The sequence below is a fragment of the Cynocephalus volans genome, chromosome 12, assembly GCF_027409185.1.
Source record: "Cynocephalus volans isolate mCynVol1 chromosome 12, mCynVol1.pri, whole genome shotgun sequence".
Classification (NCBI taxonomy): Eukaryota; Metazoa; Chordata; class Mammalia; order Dermoptera; family Cynocephalidae; genus Cynocephalus; species Cynocephalus volans.
Genome location: NC_084471.1, coordinates 9,242,425 through 9,263,066, shown reverse-complemented (window position 1 = coordinate 9,263,066; position 20,642 = coordinate 9,242,425). Strand labels below are relative to the sequence as shown.

The following is a 20,642-nucleotide window of genomic DNA, read 5'->3' as shown; positions in this document are numbered from 1 at the left end:
GTTAGAGAATAGTACAGGTAACACTAAGGTCAAAGGTTTGGATCCCTGTACCGGTCAGCCACCCCCCGCCCCCTCCAAAAAAAGAAAAGACTTTGATCTACTTATAATGAAAGGCATGGGTGGTTTTGAATTCCTTCCAGTGGTAATAAGAGGACAGGTGCTTAATGAATCCCACTACCTCTATTCTTTGGGGGGGGGGGGCGTGGGGCAGGGGTGCAGTGACTGGCTGGTATATAGATCCAAACCACTACCTTTATTTTGAATCACAAATTCCAGGGTGACTAAAATAAATTCCTAGTGTTAAAGTGGAAAGGTGACTGACTACCAGAAAATAAACACCAACTTTATTAATACTATGGCAAAAGAAAGTGTTTCCAATTTCTCAGAAGAAAAATAACATGAAACCAGCACTACCTGGTAAGCATTACAATATTACATACCCATATTTATTGTTCTGATAGTTCCCCACCGCACACTGAAGGTTCATCAAGGACAACTGCCATCAGAGCTGCAGCAAAAACCCATTTTTCACTGTGGGTAGCTTCACGTCAACTCCTCAAACAGAAGACCGAAATGAAATGAAATATTATTCCCGTTTAGAGGATCTTGGAGTAGAGAGAACATATCAATGTGGAGAACAGAGCCTTGCATCTTGAATTCAATTTAAACTACTAACTAATCTATCAATTTTCCTGATACAGTCTGCCAGAGTACACTATGAAGAATCCTTTTCCATTCCTACCACACATCTGGGTGAGGGGAGAAGGGTGGCAAGGTGCAGGGACATTGGCAGGCAGTTCTGGAGATGTTCTGGGCTCTGCTCCCTTTCTGCTGGTAATTGTAGGCGTGTTTTCTGGCAGCTGCAGCAGCTTGATGGGGGGCAGAAGGGGCCACCCACCAATCACCTCTTCTTGAAGCCATATTTTTTTCGTTCATAGAAGAGGTCTGTCTTAGAGCTCCCCAAATTGACAATCTTTGGGCAACCATCTCTCTAGAAAACAGAATAGAGAAGGTGTTAAGTCTTTGAGCCTTAATCAAGAGGGATTTAAGATAAAAATTTGGTCACAGGAGGAACAAAAGCTAAACTCCTCATCCTAGTATTCAAAGACCCCAATAAATGGGTTTGCGAATGTGTCCAAACACCCCTATCTCCTTAAAGGGGAGGTCCAAATCAGTCAGCAGTTTCTTCCCTATCTCTTAGGACTTTTGAAAGACCACTTTATAACTTCTGGATTAATGGCTTAGCTATTCATCTTACCAGTTATCCTATTTGATTCATCAAGAATTTACTAAACACCTAGAATGTGCATAGGGTCTGCCTACCCTCTCTCCAGTGAACTGTAATTACACTCAGAATGCTGGATTCTCAGCCAACTTCTGTTGCCAATATGATACAGTTGACGTAGAATCTGAAACTCTTAAATGTCCAAAGGGTTTTCCTGAAGGGGCCAGCCCGTGGTTCACTCGGGAGAGTGTGGTGCTGATAACACCAAGGCCACAGGTTCGGATCCCATATAGGGATGGCCGGTTAGCTCACCGGCTGGGCATGGTGCTGACAACACCAAGTCAAGGGTTAAGATCCCCTTACTGGTCATGTTTTAAACAAACAAACAAACAAACAAAAAACAAAAAAAACCCCACAAAAGGTTTTCCTGAAGTTAGAGTAAAAATGGTAATGCTTACCTGAAATCAAGCTCTCTAGCCCTTCTGTACTATCCCAAGGAAGGAGGGAATAACACAACAGGGAAAAAAACCTAAAGACTTCAGGAAATAGTACTTTACATTTTAAATAGTGTAGGAGAATACTGGGTCTTGTATGTCCTTCTTAATCCATTTCATATGACACAGTCTTGGGGGGAGGAGGGAAGAGTGCTTCTGTGCTAGAGATGGCTATTGACGGTTCACACACTGATCTGTAATGACACCGTCCCAGCCATTTCGTGAGCTTGAGTGGTTTCAATGAAGCCCCTGGGAAGCCATGTTCTGCAGGAATGACTCCTCCATCAGTTGATTTGGGATGATGGGAAGAAAATTGGGGGAGCTGCAACTGGAAAAAATCTTCACAGGTCTGCTGATTTTATTAAACAACCATTTCAGAGGAGTTTGATTCCTGTGATATTAGGCTATAGAATGAATTAATCAAGTCCTTAGCCAGCTCACTTCTAATTCAGCTAACTTCTTTCTTTGGGGGTTGGTATTGACACCATACAAAAATCTCTGAAAACACACAAAAACCAACCCTAACATTTTATGATTTTCTAGAAAACATGTACCATGTATTACATTGAGAACTCCCATCTGTGGAGCCTGGTGTACTGAGGGAACCAGCCCCACTAGTAGATCATTAGGTGAACTCAAGCAAGCTATGTAATCTATATTTACCCATTCTTATAAAAATGAGGGATCAGCTGCCTCTCCTGGCCTAAGAACGTCTGATACTAACAGTGCTCTAAACTCCTCTGAGATGCTATGAAATTTTGCTGTATGATGATATCCTATACTGTCTTACTGACTTGTGTGACTGTAAGCAAGTCACTTCTCAATGGATTCATATTTCTCAACTGTAAAATTAAGGGACTACATCAGTGTTCACAAACTGTATTTATAGAGCCCTAGAGATTCCTGGGAGGTACCAAGTGATGGTAGGACCCATCCCCCAATCTGCACAGCTCCATTCTCACTCACAGCGTAGGTTAAGATGCAGGCAGACCACCTGACCTTTCTAGCCGGTACAGGAACTGAACCCTGGACAGCACCACCCTCTAATCAAAGGAGCTGACTGGTCAGCCCACCTGACTTTTGATAAGTTACATTTAACCTCCCTGTGTTTCAATTCAGTCACACATAAAATGACTACAATGGTAGAATCTACTTCAGAGAATTAAGAGGATTACAAGTGCCTGAATACTCATGCAGTCAGTCATTTATAACACCAAGGTCAAAGGGTTTGGATCCCTGTACAGGCCAGTCACAAAAAAAAAAAAAAAAAAAAAAAGTTGGAAACCAAAGCATTAGATTAGATCCTCCCTGCTTCTTGAGCTTTCTCAACATTTTCTTCTAATGGAGTCACAGGTTTCCTGTTTCCTTGCCTAAACTCCCTGCTTTTTATTTTCTACACATCTCCAGTTTTCCCCCAAATCCTCCCAATGCTGAGAGGAAGGATTTGTGGATTAGAACTGGTTGGCTTTCCTCGAATATGCCTGTGAATGGAGCGGGTAAAAAGGAAGATGGAAGGGCTGTTAAGAAACGCTGCGGGGTGGTACAGGAAAATAATTGGGAATTGATCTAGAGGATATTTAAAAAATACCTGCAACATCTGCCTGTTGGCAGGAGTTCTTTTAGCAACGGTGTGCTTGAAAACTAAGAATTTCACACTTCCTCAGTCCTCTTGGAGGACTGGCAGATCTCCTCATTCCTAGCACAAGGAGCTCTGATATTGGAATGCCCAAAGTAAATGTTTTATGGTCACTCAATTCCTAAAATTTCACAAAAAAGTAGACACTAGACTGGCAAGGAAGGTTTACATTCATTCACAAAAGACTTTTTGAGTCCCTCTGAGATGTCAGGGACAGGTTTCCATTATACTAAACATGTTCACTAAAACATCACTTGGAGAAACCTCAGCTGGGTTTCTGTAGCAACCCCCAAGGAGGACTCAATGACTTTGGGTTTCCTTCCTGAAGAAAACCAAGTCCATTCTATGGCAGGAAAACAAGCTATAAAAATTATCCTGAATCAGTGATTAAAAACCCAGGACTTTCAAGTAATACTTTAAAACCAACATAAATCACATTCTAAAATATACCAAAGGGAAATTTATACACAAATGAAATGTGGGAAAAGGCAATTTAAGAAAATTTGAGGGCTGACTAGTTAGCTCGGTTGGTTAGAGTGCAGCCTTGTAACACCAAGGTCAAGGGTTCAGTTCCCCATACCAGCCAGACACCAAAAAAAAAAATTGAGATCAGAAAAATATAATTACTGAAAATGAGTCTACATCTCTATTTCTTACCTTTGGTAACAAAGAATTATGAACAGGTACCAGTGACAAAAACTGCTTTATTAATGGAAACCTGAAAGTGAAATGTTCATTCTCTCGGTAATTGTTTGATAAATACCAACGATGTAAAAACCAGACTATGTACACCAGTTTGGGACCTTACAACATTATCACATTTTCTATCTGAAACTTTTTTTTTTTTATTAAAGATGACTGGTAAGGGGATCTTTTTTTTTCTTTTTTTTTAAAAGGTGACTGGTAAGGGGATCTCAACCCTTGGCTTGGTGTTGTCAGCACCACGTTCAGCCAGTGAGCTAACCAGCCATCCCTTTATGGGATCCAAACCTGTGGCCTTGGTGTTATCAGCACCACACTCTCCTGAGTTAGCCATGGGCTGGCCCTGAAACTTTATTTTTATTTTATTTTTATTTATTTATTTTTTTAAAGATGACCGGTAAGGGGATCTTAACCCTTGACTTGGTGTTGTCAGCACCACGCTCAGCCAGTGAGCGAACCGGCCATCCGTATATGGGATCCGAACCCGGGGCCTTGGTGTTATCAGCACCACACTCTCCTGAGTTAGCCATGGGCTGGCCCTGAAACTTTATTTTTAAAGACCTTCAAGTACCTAGCTCTCAATAAATACGCCCATGAGGCAACACAAATTACTACTTCTTTTTGTTGTGATTTCCCCAAAGTCACACACAGCATGTTAGTAGCAAAGTTAAGACCTGAACATGGCCTTCCTATCTCCCATTCTGGTGTTTTTCTAACAGGGCTTTCTAGAGGCAAAAAACAATGGTTTAGGAAGTTGTAGAAAATGGTATATTTGTGAATTAACTTTGGAAATTTTCAAAAAAATTTTTGCACCTATCTAACTGCTTTGCCGTTCATTTAAATGGGAAGAGAACAGTAGAAATAGTAAGAGAAGGGAGAGGTACACCCTTAACCAGAGAAAAGCAATGCAGTGATGTGGTTAGAGAAAGTGCATTGAGTTAGACTATGTATTGCTAACCAGACTATATTGCCCTCAGGGGAGCAAAAACATCTTTAATATTACAATGATTTGTGACTTAAGCTCATCCATACCCAATAAAATCTTATTCTTTAGTATTTAATTCCTCTTGTTCAGGAGAAAATTTATTTATTTATTTATTATTTTTTTGTCTTTTTTGTGACCGGCACTCAGCCAGTGAGTGCACTGGCCATTCCCATATAGGATCCGAACCCGGAACCCGCGGCGGGAGCGTCGCTGCGCTCCCAGCACCGCACTCTCCCGCACTCTCCCGAGTGTGCCAAGGGCTCCGCCCTAGAAAATTAATTTAAAGTTTAACTTTTCTCCTTGGGGGGGGAGGCAATAACAACAACAAAAAAAGGTCGGGAAACACTGAGTCAGACAGACCTAGGTTCTAGCCTGGATCTGCCACTTATTAGCTGTGTGACCTAGGGGCAAGTTGTTTAACATCTCTAAGCCTCAGCTTCCTTATCTTATAGTTCTAGATGCCATCTCAAATGTCCTCAGAACATTCTAGTATAATGTGAAGTAGGGGAAGTGACTTCTAGACAATACCCAGGGGCAGAATGAGGCACACAGATCCAAAGGCATCAGGTCACACAGAACTTCTGGAAAAGAATGTTCAGCATAGTACCTGGCACACAACAAGAGCTCTGTAAATGTTACTGCTATTTTTCTTATTTTCTGTTTAGGAGAGTTAAGGAAAATGGTAAGTAAAAAGGGTAAAGGAATCAGCGGTGAAGGGGATTAATATGATGCTGCATCATAAGAAACTACAAATTAATACTCTGGTAGCAATGTCCACTGATATTATCCCTGACTCCTGGTTATTGTTGTGGCTTTGAAAAACTGTAAATGAGAACATCCAGGTTGGCTTACTGGTCTAAAACCCCTATAAATTATGAAAGCTGCAAGAAGAGGAAAACAATGGGGGTTGCTTTGGTTGTAGGAAGGATTTCTGCATAGGAAAAGCCTTAGGCACTTAATCTACATGGTCATCTGTAAGGCTGGGAGGCTGGATCATGTCACTGGACTCTTTGTGTTCCTTGGAAACTAGTGCCAAGTATATGTGAGTTAGATGCCATCTCAAATGTCCTCAGAACATTCTCGTATAATGTGAAGTAGGGGAAGTGACGTCTAGATAATACTTGGGGGCAGAATGAGGCACATGGATCCGAAGGCATCAGGTCACATACCACATGCAGATGAGTCAGACAGCAATTAACATTTATTAAGCATTCTCTAGTTGCAAGTTTTTTGTTTTTTTTTTTTTGTCTTTTTGTGACCGGCCGCACTGCACTCAGCCAGTGAGCGCACCGGCCATCCTTATATAGGATCCGAACCCGCGGAGGGAGCACTGCCGCGCTCCCAGCACTGCACTCTCCCGAGTGCGCCACAGGGTTGGCCCTCTAGTTGCAAGCTTTAGCCAGATAAGAACTCTAGGTACAGCCAAGCAAAAGTTCAAGAAAATGTTGTCCTTAAAGGACTCTTTTGCTAGTTTAACGATTGTTTGTACCTTATCTTCACTGCTGTTCCCTTATCATGGTTTCACAGCTTATAGACTACAAGTAATTATCAAATACCTACTATGGACCAGACACCCTGTAAGGGGACTCCTATGGATGATTTATAGGGCAGCACCAAAAAACATATGCCATGCACATCAGGCACTGTATCAAGACCTGGGGAAGGGGCTGGCCTGTGGCTCACTCGGGAGAGTGTGGTACTGATAACACCAAGGCCACGGGTTCGGATCCCATATAGGGATGTCCGGTTTGCTCACTGGCTGAGCGTGGTGCTGACAACACCAAGTCAAGGGTTAAGATCCCCTTACCGGTCATCTTTTTTTAAAAAAAAAAAAGACCTGGGGAAAAGGAGACAAATACCCAAACTATGGAGGAGTATAACCTACCTGGTGGACAGATCCACATTTCTAGAAAGCAGGATATGATTTAAGTCAAAGGTAAACACAAATCAGAATTTAGGATAGGAGAATGTTCAAATCACCATTATGTTTTTGGTACTTTATTTACAACCTTTTCATCTCCCTAAACAACAGGTTTAATGGCGTAAAAAATAGTCTAATCTCACCCAATATCTCGTACTTACTGTGGGTAGGCAGATTTGTTTTTCCTCAACATGGGCATATACCCAAAAGGACATACGAAAGGACAAACGTGATGTAATGGGGATACCACAATGTTTAGTCTGACAGTCCGGGCTTGCCAATTATTAGTTGGGAGAGGGATTGTAAAATGGGGATAACAACAATAATCCCTATTTAACAAAGTTATTGTGAGGAATGAGGGAGATGACACCTACAAACTACCTACTCTTTGCTCATGGGAACATGAAGGGTTACATCTCTTTTGCCTTATCCTAAGGCAGGTAAGCAGGTATCCTCTATTAGTTTAGTGTGAGTATATCGTACTTCCTTTTATTCTGTCTTAAGAAAATAAACTGTGAAATGGCCAACCAACAAAACCAAAATAAACAAAAAAAGAAATCAAGCTGATTCATGCCCCCCCCCCCCCCACTGCTGGCATTAACCTAAAGAAAAAAGAATAAAACTATAAAACTTGCCTTTGACACTGATCTACAAGCCCTCTCTCAATGCATTTGGCTCAGGGAGTTGAATGATAATAACTAGCTACCGCTACTACTCAATGTCAAACAACAACAGTACCATGAGGCAGAACCACCATCAATTCTTCAATATTAAACCAAAGATGTTCTTTAGCTGCTTAAAGCTGAAATCAACTTGAACTGTCCCAAATTCAACTTTGTAGCACATTCACCCAAACAATCCTTAATAACAGTAGATTCAAGAGAATTACTGAGTAGCTATTATACACCACGCACTGTGCTAGGACTTAGAAACGCAGGATGTTGTTTCTGAATAAGAATAATCACACAGAGACATCAAAGGAATAGGAAAGGCTCTCCAAATTGCTGGTGTTGACAAAGATTTGCTTCTCTTGCACTTTTGCCCCTGATGCAAAATAACTACCTTTCATTGGATTACACCCAGTTTGGCTCATTGAACTTGAAGAAATTATAACCTAGGTAACTAGCTGAACATAGTAATCTCCACAGACCATAGGAGATTGCTGTGGATGGCAAAGTGTTACTAAATAAAAGGAGAAAAGGTCAAATGGAAAGCTTTGTGTACACTCACATCCTTCTCCTGGATGGTGCACTCCTTACAATAATAGGCATCGGAGACGCCAGGGCCTCCACAGATCACACAGCGCCCCTGGTAAGAGCCATAGTTACATTCATCACATATGCGCACCAGGGTGCAGGGACGCACATAGGAGTCACAGATCACACACTTGCCGTCACCTATGAGAAAAAAAAAGGAGTCATGCTCACTAGCAAGTACTTCCTCAAGTCCTTTCCCTTTCTCCTGCCGTGGGGAAATACCCTAGCCTCCTTCTTTTTTTTTTTTTTTGGTCTTTTTTGTGACCGGCACTCAGCCAGTGAGTGCACTGGCCATTCCTATATAGGATCCGAACCCGCGGCGGGAGCGTCGCAGCGCTCCCAGCGCCGCGCTCTCCTGAGTGCGCCACGGCTCGGCCCTACCCTAGCCTCCTTCTGACAGTGACTTTAGAGCCCTCCCTACTTTGGCATCACAAAACTTGGCTTGTCCAGTGTCCATCTCAATCCTCACACACACAAAAAGTTAATCAATTAATATATGGAAAGAGATTGGAACAGCACCTAGGAGATAAGTCTATCTAACCGCTGTCAAAAAACTGCTGGGGGGGGGTGATACTACTCTGGCAATTCTTCCCGCCCAAAGCTAGAGATTTTCTCAAAACCTAAATATAGTTTAAAATGTGCAAGTTGGAGGGTGGACATGGAAAGGTCCTTTGATTGTAGCCTGGCATTCAGTGTTCACATACTTCCAGGCACATCTACTCAAAGCCCTCCATATGGCACCTCTGGAAATGCCCGTTTGCTGGTTCCACAGAAACTGTGAGTGGGAGGGGTGGGATGTTGGGAGATGCGTGTTCCACTCACATTTTTCACACAGTCTTCCGATGGCTGCAAGATCAAAGACAGTAAAGAATACAATTAGAATTAAGATTCTGACGAAGAGGGAAAGTTAGCATTGAGGTTTTGATGAAGAGGGAAAGTTCATCTTTGAGATGAGGGTAGGGACAGGAACAAGGACTGCAGTGAGTCCTTCGGGATGGCCATCGCATCATAAATTTCGATCTGAACCCCACATTCCCGGAACACCCTCCTGAACCCCTCCCAGATCCTGGGCAATCTGAGAGAGTTTCTCCGGACCTGGCCCAGACCCCATCCCCACTGCCTGCCTCCGACTCCGCGAACGCGCGCCCCCGCCCTCTTCATCAGAGGCCGCAAACCCGCGCGCTCCTACGATACCCCGCGACCATCTGGCGGGAAACGTGGCGTCTCCGAGGCAAGACCCTAAGGAAGAGATGGGAGCCTCGGGACCCTCCGGTACCCCAGCTCCTAATACCACCCCAACCCAGAGAGCCAGGGGCAAGGCGTCGTCTCACCAACACCAGCTTGCTTGCGGCAAAAGATCAAATCCGGATGATGTTTGGCCATAGCACCCACTCAAGCCAACAACCGGAAGCCTTGAGAACTTCCGTCCGACCTTTAACCCCTATTGTTCCTGCCTCTAGATCGCCGTGATTGGTCCTCCAGGCTTCCATCATACTCTTTGCACCGAGCCCCGTTCGCTCTCGCGCGAGTGGAAACGGAATCGCTGCTAGGGAGCCAGGTCCTGGCAGGTGTATAAAAGTCGTTAAAAAAAAACCCCAAAACCAACCTTTCCCAGATTTGGATGGCAGAGATAACAGACATTTGCTCTTGGATAAAACATTTTTGTACCCGGTATTTACTTCTGCAAGTGTGTTTTGCAGCTGTTGTTCTTTTCACGTGTCCATTCTTTACACGTGGCCCCCGCCCTCTGCGTTCGCGGACTCTGGAGCTCCCAGGAAGGCCCCGCCCTCCCCGTGACGTGTCACTCTTCATTACCCACCCCTGTCCCAAAGGCTTTAAAGGCACTGTGTGGTACGTCACTTTCAAGCGACTTCATCTTTGTCAGTGCACAAAATGGCGCCTTACAGCCTACTGGTGACCCGGCTGCAGGTGAGCGAACTCAGGGCCCTCAGGGCTCACGGGGGCGGGGTGCTTCCTACTCTGCTTGAGGCTGTGGGCGAGGCAAGGCGAGGCCCGCCCAACCTCGGGCCGGCTTTTTGCGTACCCGCCCCGGTTGCGGGCCCAGCGCCCGTGTGCGCTCCTCCGATGCCCTAGGTCAAGGCGTCCCCGGCACAGTCAGCTCCCCCAGCCCTGTCCCCGCTCCACAAGAAGCGTGGGTCCAAGCAGCGGCGGCCTGGTGAATAGTGCAGGCACCTCTTCCTCTTTTCCGAGGACCGCAGTCCCCACTCCCTTAGGGCTTCTTTCCTTTCCTCAAGGTGAAGACAAGGTGACTGGGGGGCGCGGCCGTTGTTGAGCCCTCTAGGCCCAGTGCCTGAAGGCTTCACTTCCCATCTCTCAGCAACGGAGACTTGCTAGCCAGGTGCATCTACGTTGCCAGGCCTGGAAGTCTGGAGAAGAAGCTAGTGTCTGTCCTATACCACCTTTTGATGAGCCTGCGGAACATAGAGCCAAGAGTGATTTTGACCCCGGTGTAGTAAATAGTAATGATAATAGTAGCTTCTCACCTTTACACAAGACTTCAAAATTGTCTTAATTCCTTGTAATATCATTTGATTCATATAACCATCTGGTGAGATAGCAGTGGGATGATTTTTCTCATTTGATAGGTGATAGAACTACTACAAAGTAGGTGAAAGTTCCTGCTCTCAGAGTGTCACCGAAGTGCTGTGGGCTGAACATCGGCCCTACCACTCCTCTGTTCTTTATAATTTCAGCCTACCCTCAGAACTTTCTGAGCCAGGATGTGATCATTTGTACTTGTGAGAGTACAGAGTGAAGTATTTTGAGCTCACAATTAGTTGCTTTTCAAGTATTAGACGTGTGGGTGAGGAGACTCACTCAACAGTTTGACCTTGACTCTTCTGTTATGAGCCATCTAGAAGGTTGACTGTGACTATCAGATGGTTTTTTCACTTCTAACTTGACAACCCTGGGAAGGTGTTGTACTCAGAGGTTCAATGTCAAACGTGTATTTTTTTAATGAAAATAAATCAAGTGTCTATACATTTTCTGTCAACCTTTGATGAATTAGTAAATCTTTGGATCAAGTGGCACAACTTTGATTATAGAATCAAAAAAGAAGTTGGTATGTGCTGTACCCAGGAAGCATTATGTTACTTGAAGTTATTTTTCATCATATTGCTTAAATTTAAACCATATAGTTTAAAGTAAAATCACCATTTATCTGAAAATACTTCTGATTTCAATTATGAACAAAGGCAAGGGATTTGCACCTAATTACTGATGAGATAAATGATTATAGATTTATTGAGCGTGGAAGAGAGGAATAAAGTTACAACTTGTGTGTGTGTGTGTGTGTGTGTGTGTGTGTGTGTGTGTCCGGTAAGGGGATCGCAACCCTTGGCTTGGTGCCGCCCGCAGTGCGCTCAGCCAGTGAGCGCACCGGCCATCCCTATACAGGATCCGAACCTGCCGCCTCGGCGCTACCAGCGCCTCTGCACTCCCAGCGCCGCACTCTCCCGAGTGAGCCACGGGTTTGGCCCAGTTACAACATTTTTTAATTGAAAAGGATCTTGGAAAGTATGAGTGTCAGACTGGTGTGGAAAGAGATCTGGGCTATATAGTTCATGTTCCACCCTGATCCTGTGACCTTGAGCAAGTTACTTCCTGAATCCCAGTCATCTATCAATTGGGGGTGATCTTCATTGAACAAACATTTATTTAGTACTGTTTGGGGTTTTTTTGGCAGCTGGCCAGTACGGGGATTCCAACCCTTGATCTTGGTGTTATGAGGCTGTGCATTATTGAGTACTTGTATTGTTGTAAAGTGATGAGCGTAGTAGAATGTGTTTATGACCGTCTTGTAGTCCAACCTCCTCTTTTACAGATGGAGAATCCTAGACCTTGAGAGCCTGGGTGACTTCCAGTAGCAGAATCAGAATTAAAATCCAGGGCTCCTTATTTGTTCGTTCAGCTAAGGTGAATGAACTGGATTATGCACTTTGCATTGGATCTCACTTCCTCCCCATAGCCAGGTTGTCTCCAGTAATGACCAGCTAACACTGTACTCTGAGAACCTTGTAAATTTACCTCTTTTGTGCTTAGATACATTTGAGAAGCTATGGTTACTACCATAATATTCATGTCTGTAGAACCCTATCTGTGAAGTCAATTCGTTCTTCATTCACCACATATTTATAGAGCATCATTGCTTGCTCCAGATTGATAAGCAAAGAAGACAGTCAATGTTCTCATGGAGTTTCCACTATATTCTCATGTATCTTACTGCAGTGGGCCTTGGAGATCTTTCTCAGCTGAAATATTTTCCTTCTGCTTTTTGCTGGACCAAGGGTGAAGGTAGATAACAGAATGATGGCTATTAGTACCATCACTAAGAGTAGTTAATATTTACCTTGCCCTGTGCCAGTAATCTCACATGACTCTCTGAGATAAGGAAGACCTATTAGTCCTTAGTCCTGTTGTTGTTTTTTTTTAATGGCAGCTGGCTGGTGCAGGATCGAACCCTGCACCTTGGTGTTATCAACACCATGCTCTAACCAACTGAGCTAACCAGCTAGCCCCCAGTCTTGTTTTATAGATGAAGAAACGGGGCTAGAGAGGAAACATAGTAACATAGTGTAAAGGTTAAGAGCATGGACTCTGGCATCAGACTGCCTGGGTTTGATTGTTGCCTCTAATACTCAGTAGCTGTGACTTTGGGCAAGTTATTCAACCTCTCTGGGCATGTTTCCTCACCTGTAAAATACAATAATAGGGCTGGCTGGTTAGCTCAGTTGCTTAGAGTTTGCGGTGTGATGACACCAAGGTCAAGGGTTCAGGTTCCCCAAATGGCCAGCTGCCAAAAAACAAAACAAAACAAAAAAACAATAATAGTACATCTGTTTTTGTTTTTGTTTTTAATTTATATTTAGTACATCTGTTTTAATCATAAAATAGTTGCAAAGTATTTAGAACACTGCCTGGCACCTGTAAGTTCTATATAATTTTTAAATAAGATAAATTTTCCTCGGGCCTTATCACTTGTTTTTAGCAGATATAATTTGAATCTGCACATTTCTGATCGCAAAGGCTGAGGGCTTAGCAACTGTCACTATCCTGCTTCCCTGTGGCATCAAGAGTCAACCTGTGGACTAGGGCACCACTGATCCTCCATAACCTGAGAACAGTGCTAAGTTGTACGTGTACTATTGTTTGACAGTACCTGCTACCAGGTAGTAAGATTAGAAACAGAGCAAAGAAGGGAGCATTTATTCTAGTTTATGGAATAACGTGTTGCTTGATTTTAGAATCACAATAAAGCCAATTGAGATCTTTAACTTAAAAAAGGGAAAAAAAAATAATAAAAGAAAAAGAAATAGTGAAGAAAATGGGAGGTGAGATTTTTGAAAAGCCATGTTTATTCTCTGTTTTTGTTTTGTTTTGTTTTGTTTTAAAAAGATGACCAGTAGGGGATCTTAACCCTTGAGTTGGTGTTATCAGCACCACGCTCTCCCAAGTGAGCCATGGGCTGGCCCTGTTCTCTGGTTTTTAGTATTTATTTTTGTATATATGACTATGGATGGCACATAAGAGGGACTGGGCACTTGCAAATACATTTCTCGGTTTTGATTTTGCCTTGAAGTATTAAGTGACCTTGGGGAAGTCTTGTAACCTCCTGTATGTACATTTGGAATGGCAATTAGCTACAAAGAAGTCTGACATATTTGGCAGAAGTTCTCTGTAAAGTGCCGTGTTAAAATTGCCTCATATTGTGAAACAGGTTATTCTGGTTGCATATTCACTGTGATACCTTTCCAGTTGTTAACTGTTGATTTGAATTGAGTGTATGAATGAATGAGTGAATTGGTAACCAAACTTCCAATCTCAGGGCTGGCACGTGGCTCACTTGGGAGAGTGCGGTGCTCATAACACCAAGGCCACCGGTTTGGATCCCTATATAGGGATGGCCGGTTAGCTCACTTGGGAGAGCGTGGTGCTGATAACACCAAGTCAACGATTGAGATCCCCTTACTGGTCATCTTAAAAAAAAAAAAACTTCCAATCTCAAATTTGGGCAGAAGGTATAGAGCCACTATCCTGAGGACTAGAGGAGTACATCATTGCCTTTGGAACCAATTGCTCCCAAAATGTTTATTAAAAACTTTATGCCCAGTCCTGCCTAGTGGTGTTCTAGACACTGGGAATTCAGTAGTGAACAAGAATAGGGGAGCTTGTATTGTTGATCTGGGGAGACAGAAAATAAATAAGTAGACAAATAAGAAAATTGTCACTACTGAGTGCTAAGAGGAAGATAGGATAGAGAGAGTAGAGGTGGGGATGTGGCATGGCTTTAACTGGGCTGATTGGGGAAGACGTCACAGAAGAGATGACGTTTTTTTTTTTTTTTTTTTTTTAAAGATGACCGGTAAGGGGATCTTAACCCTTGACTTGGTGTTGTCAGCACCACGCTCAGCCAGTGAGCGAACCGGCCATCCGTATATGGGATCCGAACCCGGGGCCTTGGCGCTATCAGCACCGCACTCTACCGAGTGAGCCACGGGCCGGCCCAAGAGATGACATTTGAATGAGACTTAAATGATAAGAAAGCAGCCATTCCACATTTTGGGAGAAGAGACTTCAAGTAGAAGGAGCAGCATGTGCAAATCTGAGATAGGCATGAGCTTAGTGTATTGAGGATAAGAAGTAAGGCCAGTGTGACTGAGGAGTCATGAGGAGGGGAAGGTCTGGGCACAAGGTGGGGAACAGGGTCATATAGTTTTCGGTAAGGAGTTGGGTTTTACTCCAAGTGTAGTGACAATCCACTGGAAGGTTTTAAGCCAGGGAGAGACCTGATCTGTTTTATGCTGGAGAAAAATCATCTGGGCTGCTGCATGGATGATGGACCATAGAAGGTCAAAGAGGAGGCAGGGAGACCAGCAGGGGGGCTGGGGGGCTGTTGGAATTATCCAGGGAGTGGTTTGAAAGTACCTGGGACTAGGGTTCTGGTAGTGGAGGTAACGAGATGGGTTGGATGAGGAATGTGAAGGATAGAGAATCTATCTTAGGGGGGCCTTAGCCACGGAAAGATGGGTAAACTTGAATTTAGTAGTCATGTGTTTGCACAGTACTTGTAAAATTTAGCTGAGGGCAGAAGCTCATTTATAAATTCTTGATCCTTTCATCAACTCTCAACAAGTACCTTATTTCACAGGTGAGAAAGCTGCTTGAGGTCAAGTGTCTTACCCAGGGTCTCTCACTTGAGTATGAGCATCATGTCTCAAGTGAGCCCTGTTCTGTCTCTGGTTTTATTGTGGTACCTGGGGTGTCTTCAAGACGGCCATCTGTGAAGTATTTAAAATGAGCGTGGAAGATCCCTGTACTGGCCAGCCACCAAAAACAAAACAAAACAAAACAACAACAACAACCCCATAAAACAAAGTAAAATGAGTGTTGAGACTTCATTGGCTCCAGCTTTCTTTGACACGCCTTTTTTTTCCAGCACCTGGTCTGGAAAGCAGTGGTGGCCTCTGGGCCTCTCAGCATGGATGGAAGGGACTGCAGAGAGGCCTCTTGCAGTCTTTAAAAAGCAGCACATGGAATATTAGGAACCTCAGGAAGACTTCCTCTGCCACTGACTTACCATGTGGCTTCAGGCAAGGTCTCAACCTCTTTGGCCCTCAGGTTACACATTGGCAAAATAGAATAATCAATAGCTACCCTCCCATTAAAAAGGGTTTTAAAGGCCTAATACTATTTGAAGAGTTCTTTAAACTGTGTATAACATACAGTAAAGATTTGTGAATAGTTTCTGATATTATTTTAGGAATAGGCCCTTTCTAACATTGAGAATAGGGACAAATTTTTCCCTCACGTTGTCCCAGAACGGACCTGTAGGAGCTCTTGAAAAACATGGAGAATGATTTTCTTGGGTTCATTCTGCAAAGCTTGGGCCAAAGGAAAGGGCACCAGCTTTGGAGCCAGATCTGAAAGTCCCCCTTTGCTGTGTAACCCTGGGCAAAATAGTTTACATTTCAGAGTTTCCTCATCTGTGAAATGGGCATGGTACCTTCTGCCTCACAGGGTAGTTGTGGGACTGTGTGTATAAACTACTTGGGGGCAAATATGGTGCCGGGTATAGGTACTTGGTGACTGCCAGTCTCTGTCTCCAGCCCCTGCAGATGTCCTGCAGCTTCCATTGCCCCAGCATTTATCCTCAGTGCATACACCTAAAAAAGACCAGTTCTAGGGAAATTGCTTATTCCTCCCACGTAGTTGTTCAGGAAAACCTTTCTAATACTGCTCTAGAAAGTTGGGGGAAGCGGTAGAAATAAATGTGCTGGTTTCCTGTTTTTCATTCTCTAAATTGAAGGCAGCATTGGGGAAGCTAGCTCTTGAATTACATTCACAGTATTTTCATCATTAAATATTAAAGTCCAGGCCCTTGGCGAATTTAGGCCCGGTGAGGGTATTTCTGCTTTCCCCCTGCAGAGATTGAGACATTTTCTGATTGGTAGCTTTAATTCTGTGGGCAATTATGGGAAGTATCAAAGAGGTACCAGGAGTTCCTTTAACACCCCCACCCCTGCCCCTTCTTTAGTGCCTTATAGCTGGTCTCCTTCACCTTCTGTTAGACATTTGTGTTATTTACAAGCATTCCCTGTGTCATGATTGTGTTCACCAAGACAGCTACAGAACTGATTTGAGCAAGGGTCCTGCCTGTGAAAGAGCTTATATGCTAGTGAGGAAGAAGTCATTTAGATAACTATAATACATTGGACTGAAGCCAGGAGGAGGTGGGTGGATGTGCTGGGTGGAGGTAAATGCAGACTCAGCCAGCCGCCCTGGAACAATGATGTTGGGATGACGGGTTTAGTCTTCCCTCTGCCATGGTGGGTATTAGAGATGCCGATCCTAATTAGTGTCTGGGGACCCAGAGGAACTATATTAGCTGCATATATTGAGCATTCAGGCCTGCAGTGCAAGTCACAGAACTAGGTCTTGTTTTACAAATGTTGCCTCGTTTGTCCTTCATAACCCCAAGAAGTAGGTATTATTAGCCTGTGTTCACAGTGATGAAACTGAGGCCCAGAGGGGTTAAATAGCTCACCTGTGTCACAGCTAGCACAAAGCAGAGCCAGATTTTGAATGCAGATCTGTTTGGCTGCAGCACCAAGGTTTTTTACCACTCAGCCAAACTGTTTTGCCAGAGTACTTCCCTAGGGGTAGGCAGTGGAAACTAAATCTCTGTAGAATAGGCTAGATTTAGGGGACACAGTTTGGTTGGCTCTGTGCCCATGTGGGTGTAGTCTCTTTGGAGCTGGGATTGCCTCCTGCCCCAAATACCAGGGAGGCTGGTGGGGGAGAGGCTGGAGGTGTGGGTCACACAGAGACAGCTTTATTCCTTTATTGAGCTTCAGATCAGCCTCACAGGCTGCCTATTGAGCTTGCAGAGGATGATGCCCTTCTCAAGTGTGTCAGCACAGACCTGTGGGGCCAGAGCAGGCTGGGCATTTGTATGCAGTTCACAGTGTGCCTGGAGTTTCTACTGCTGAGGCCAGCAGTAAAAGAGAAATAGGCAGGTGAGAGAATCTATCAGTCTCTTCTTAAAGGAACCCCCTACTACCTTTGGTGCCCATTTGGAGGCTGTGATTTAGAAAGACAGGCTCCTTGCCCCCTTTCTAAGCCTCTGAAAAGGAGTGCATCACTTTTGTTCTTGTCAGTTGCATAGCAACCAAACTAGTTGGTTGCCTGCTGGCAGGAGTGAATTGTTTAGCTTTGGATTCTTAGGAGAAGTGCCAGGCATTGCCTACCAGGGGTGGGAGAAAATTGTTAGAAGCCCTGCAGTGGAGGCGTGGGAAGATGCTTCTCCTTAGTGGGTGTTGACTGACATACATTTCTGTGTTACCCACCTAGATAGAGCCCACCTGAGGCTTCCCTGCCAAGTGAGGCTAGGCAGTTAGTTGCTAAGAGCTCCAGGCTTGAAGGCTGCTGAGGGTCATGGTTAGAAGAACCAGGGGTCTGATCCCACCTGAGACCTTGAAGTCATCCTTCTGGTAAAATGGGCTGCCTCATAGGTAGTAAGTTCCCCACCACTGGAGACGGCCCACATAGGTTTGGGTTGTCTCTGTGTTAGGCATTAAAGTGAAGAATGAGTGGATAGATGAGACCTTTTCAGTTCCATTTCAGTTCCAAAATGTGCTGTCCTGGTGCTTCGGACCTGCTCTGGGGCTCTGGTCTTTGGTAGCTGGGAAGGGAGAAGTAGAAGGCATAGTGGAAAAACAACAGCCTATACCTTCCTGCAGTACAGAGGCGAGAAGCGCATTAGTAGCAGCATCTCCTTCTCCCAGGAGAACTGAGTAGTAGCATCTTAAAGCTGTTGAGTGCTTGCCAGGAACCAGCAACCAAGCGCTATACTTTTCATGTATGTTTTTCTTACAGAATGCAGTATATCCACAAAAGCTCTCTTCTCTCTGTCCCAGTCCCCAGAGGCAACCACTGATAAGAATTTTGTGTTTATCATTCTTGCGTTTTTTCTCTGCATTTGCAAGACATATATTCTTTCTACTCCTCATAAAATCTTGGCTCTTTTACTCCCATGTTACAGAAGAGGAAATTGAGGCTCAGAGAGGTAAAGAATCTTGTCTGCAGTCCCACAGCTAGGGAAGCTGAGATTCCAAGCCAGATCCCTCCATCTCTAGAGTGTATGCCATTTCTCTGACTTGGCATTTATATTGGAGTGTTTCCACAATTGGCACTCTGACAGGTGCCTGGTGACTTCTCTGTCACTTGCTGAAACAACTACCTCAAGAGACTTGTCCTCATCTGGGAGCCCAGACTGTTTGGGCGGCCCAGCCACTTCATCTCCTCAGCTTGCTCTGACTGCTGGTGCCCACTGACACATGGTTCCCTTACAGGCATGGAGGTGTGTGCCATGCTTGCCAAAATAGACGGAATCCTGCCCAAGAGTATGCCCTTTGGATTGGACCGTTCTGGATATAAGTGGTCCCATGGGAAGACCTCAGCCCTTTGGGAAGAGAGGACAGCATGTCTGACCTTAGCCAAGTGGGAGGAGGGCAGAGTTCTGAGTGGGTGTGCATGTGAGATGCTGCAGGGCAGGCCCTTTTCCCATATGCCATGGCTCTGTGAACCAGCCCTGGTGGCTCACCACGGCCTCTGTGAGAAGCACTCACAACTTGAGTTTGAAGAAATAATGAAGGAGACTTGTGTTCAAATTATGGCTCTGCTCTTCATCTGTTTCATTTTTTCCCCCATTTGTTTTTATTTATTTATTTATTTATTTTCAAATTTTATTTATTTATCTGCCTTCATCCATTTATCAACACATATTTCTTGAACTTCTATGTGTCAGACATGGTCTAGGTGCTGGGTATACATGGCGACCAGAATAGACAAGTTTCTTGTCCTCATGGAGCTTACATCTTAGTGGACTTTTTTTTCTCATCTGTCTGAGTCTCTGTCTTTTTATCTAAACAAGGGACAAAATGACCTGTAACATTCCCACTTGGCACAGTTCTTGGGAGGGTGTGGTGTATTGAATTATGTCCCCCAGAACTCCCTGAAGCTTGAATTGTGTCCCTCAAGTTCTATACATTAGAAAGTTAGCCCCCACTGTGACTGTTAAGAGGGTGGGAAATCCTATTATGGTAATTGAAGGGTGGAGCCTTGAAGGGGTCATTAGACTGTAGGGCCATGAGGTAGTGAATGGATTAAAAATGGTGGTCAGGGTTGTGGTTCTGTGAGCTTTAAAAGAGAGCCTGTCTCTGTCTCTCTCTCTCTGCTCTCTCTGCTTCCACCATCTTGCAATGTGAGACCCTTGGGTTACTGTCGCCACCACCAGATTGACTTTGGCCTTCCCAGCATCAGAAACTGTAAGCAATAAATTTTATTTTTCTTTATAAATCACCCAGTTTCAGGGCCGAGCCCGTGGCGCAATCAGGAGAGTGCAGGGAGAGTGTGGCGCTGGGAGCGCAGCGACGCTCCCACCGCGGGTTCGGATCCTATATAAGGATGGCCAGTGCGCTCACTGGCTGAGCGCGGTGCGGCCGGTCACGAAAAGACAAAATAAATAAATAAATAAATAAAATTTAAAAAATAATAAATCACCCAGTTTCAGGTATTTTGTTATAAGCAACATAAATGGACTAATACAGAAGGTAACATAAGATAGCCTTTGTCATCTTGCCAGGCAGTTTCCTTTCTTCCTTTTCTTGCCTAGTTGTGTGGTGCTTGGCTCCCCGATGGGGTCCACTTTGGGTACGTTCCTTCCTTCAGAGTTTGCTTACTGTTCTGTGTCAGTAAATGCAGAGTCAGCAGAGCCTCCCTCACTCCTTGGGAGCCCTGCAGATTTGTGGCCCATCCAGCTAGAGATGGTGTACCTACCATTAGACCAAGGAGCTAGGCTCAAACAAAGGCACCCTGGTTCAGCATTTGGGACCCAGAGAC

At 44.3% G+C, this 20,642-nt stretch overlaps 2 protein-coding genes across 2 annotated transcripts in view; one reads left to right on the top strand and one right to left on the bottom strand.

The window, feature by feature from the left end:
* Window positions 1–322: 322 nt before the first annotated feature.
* Window positions 323–9,640, bottom strand: PHF5A (PHD finger protein 5A). Its single transcript, XM_063075850.1, has 4 exons — window positions 9,551–9,640; window positions 9,042–9,065; window positions 8,194–8,360; window positions 323–991 (listed from the first exon to the last, which is right to left on the bottom strand). Exons 1-4 carry the CDS (start codon window positions 9,600–9,602, stop codon window positions 902–904), a joined length of 333 nt encoding a protein of 110 aa, XP_062931920.1. The 5' UTR covers window positions 9,603–9,640; the 3' UTR covers window positions 323–901.
* A 426-nt stretch (window positions 9,641–10,066) lies between these two features.
* ACO2 (aconitase 2) overlaps window positions 10,067–20,642 on the top strand; it is a 51,856-nt gene continuing 41,280 nt past the window's right edge. The window contains exon 1 of the mRNA XM_063074654.1: window positions 10,067–10,148. Within this exon, the coding sequence (XP_062930724.1) occupies window positions 10,113–10,148 (36 nt within the window). The 5' untranslated portion in view covers window positions 10,067–10,112. The remainder of the gene's footprint in view (window positions 10,149–20,642) is intronic.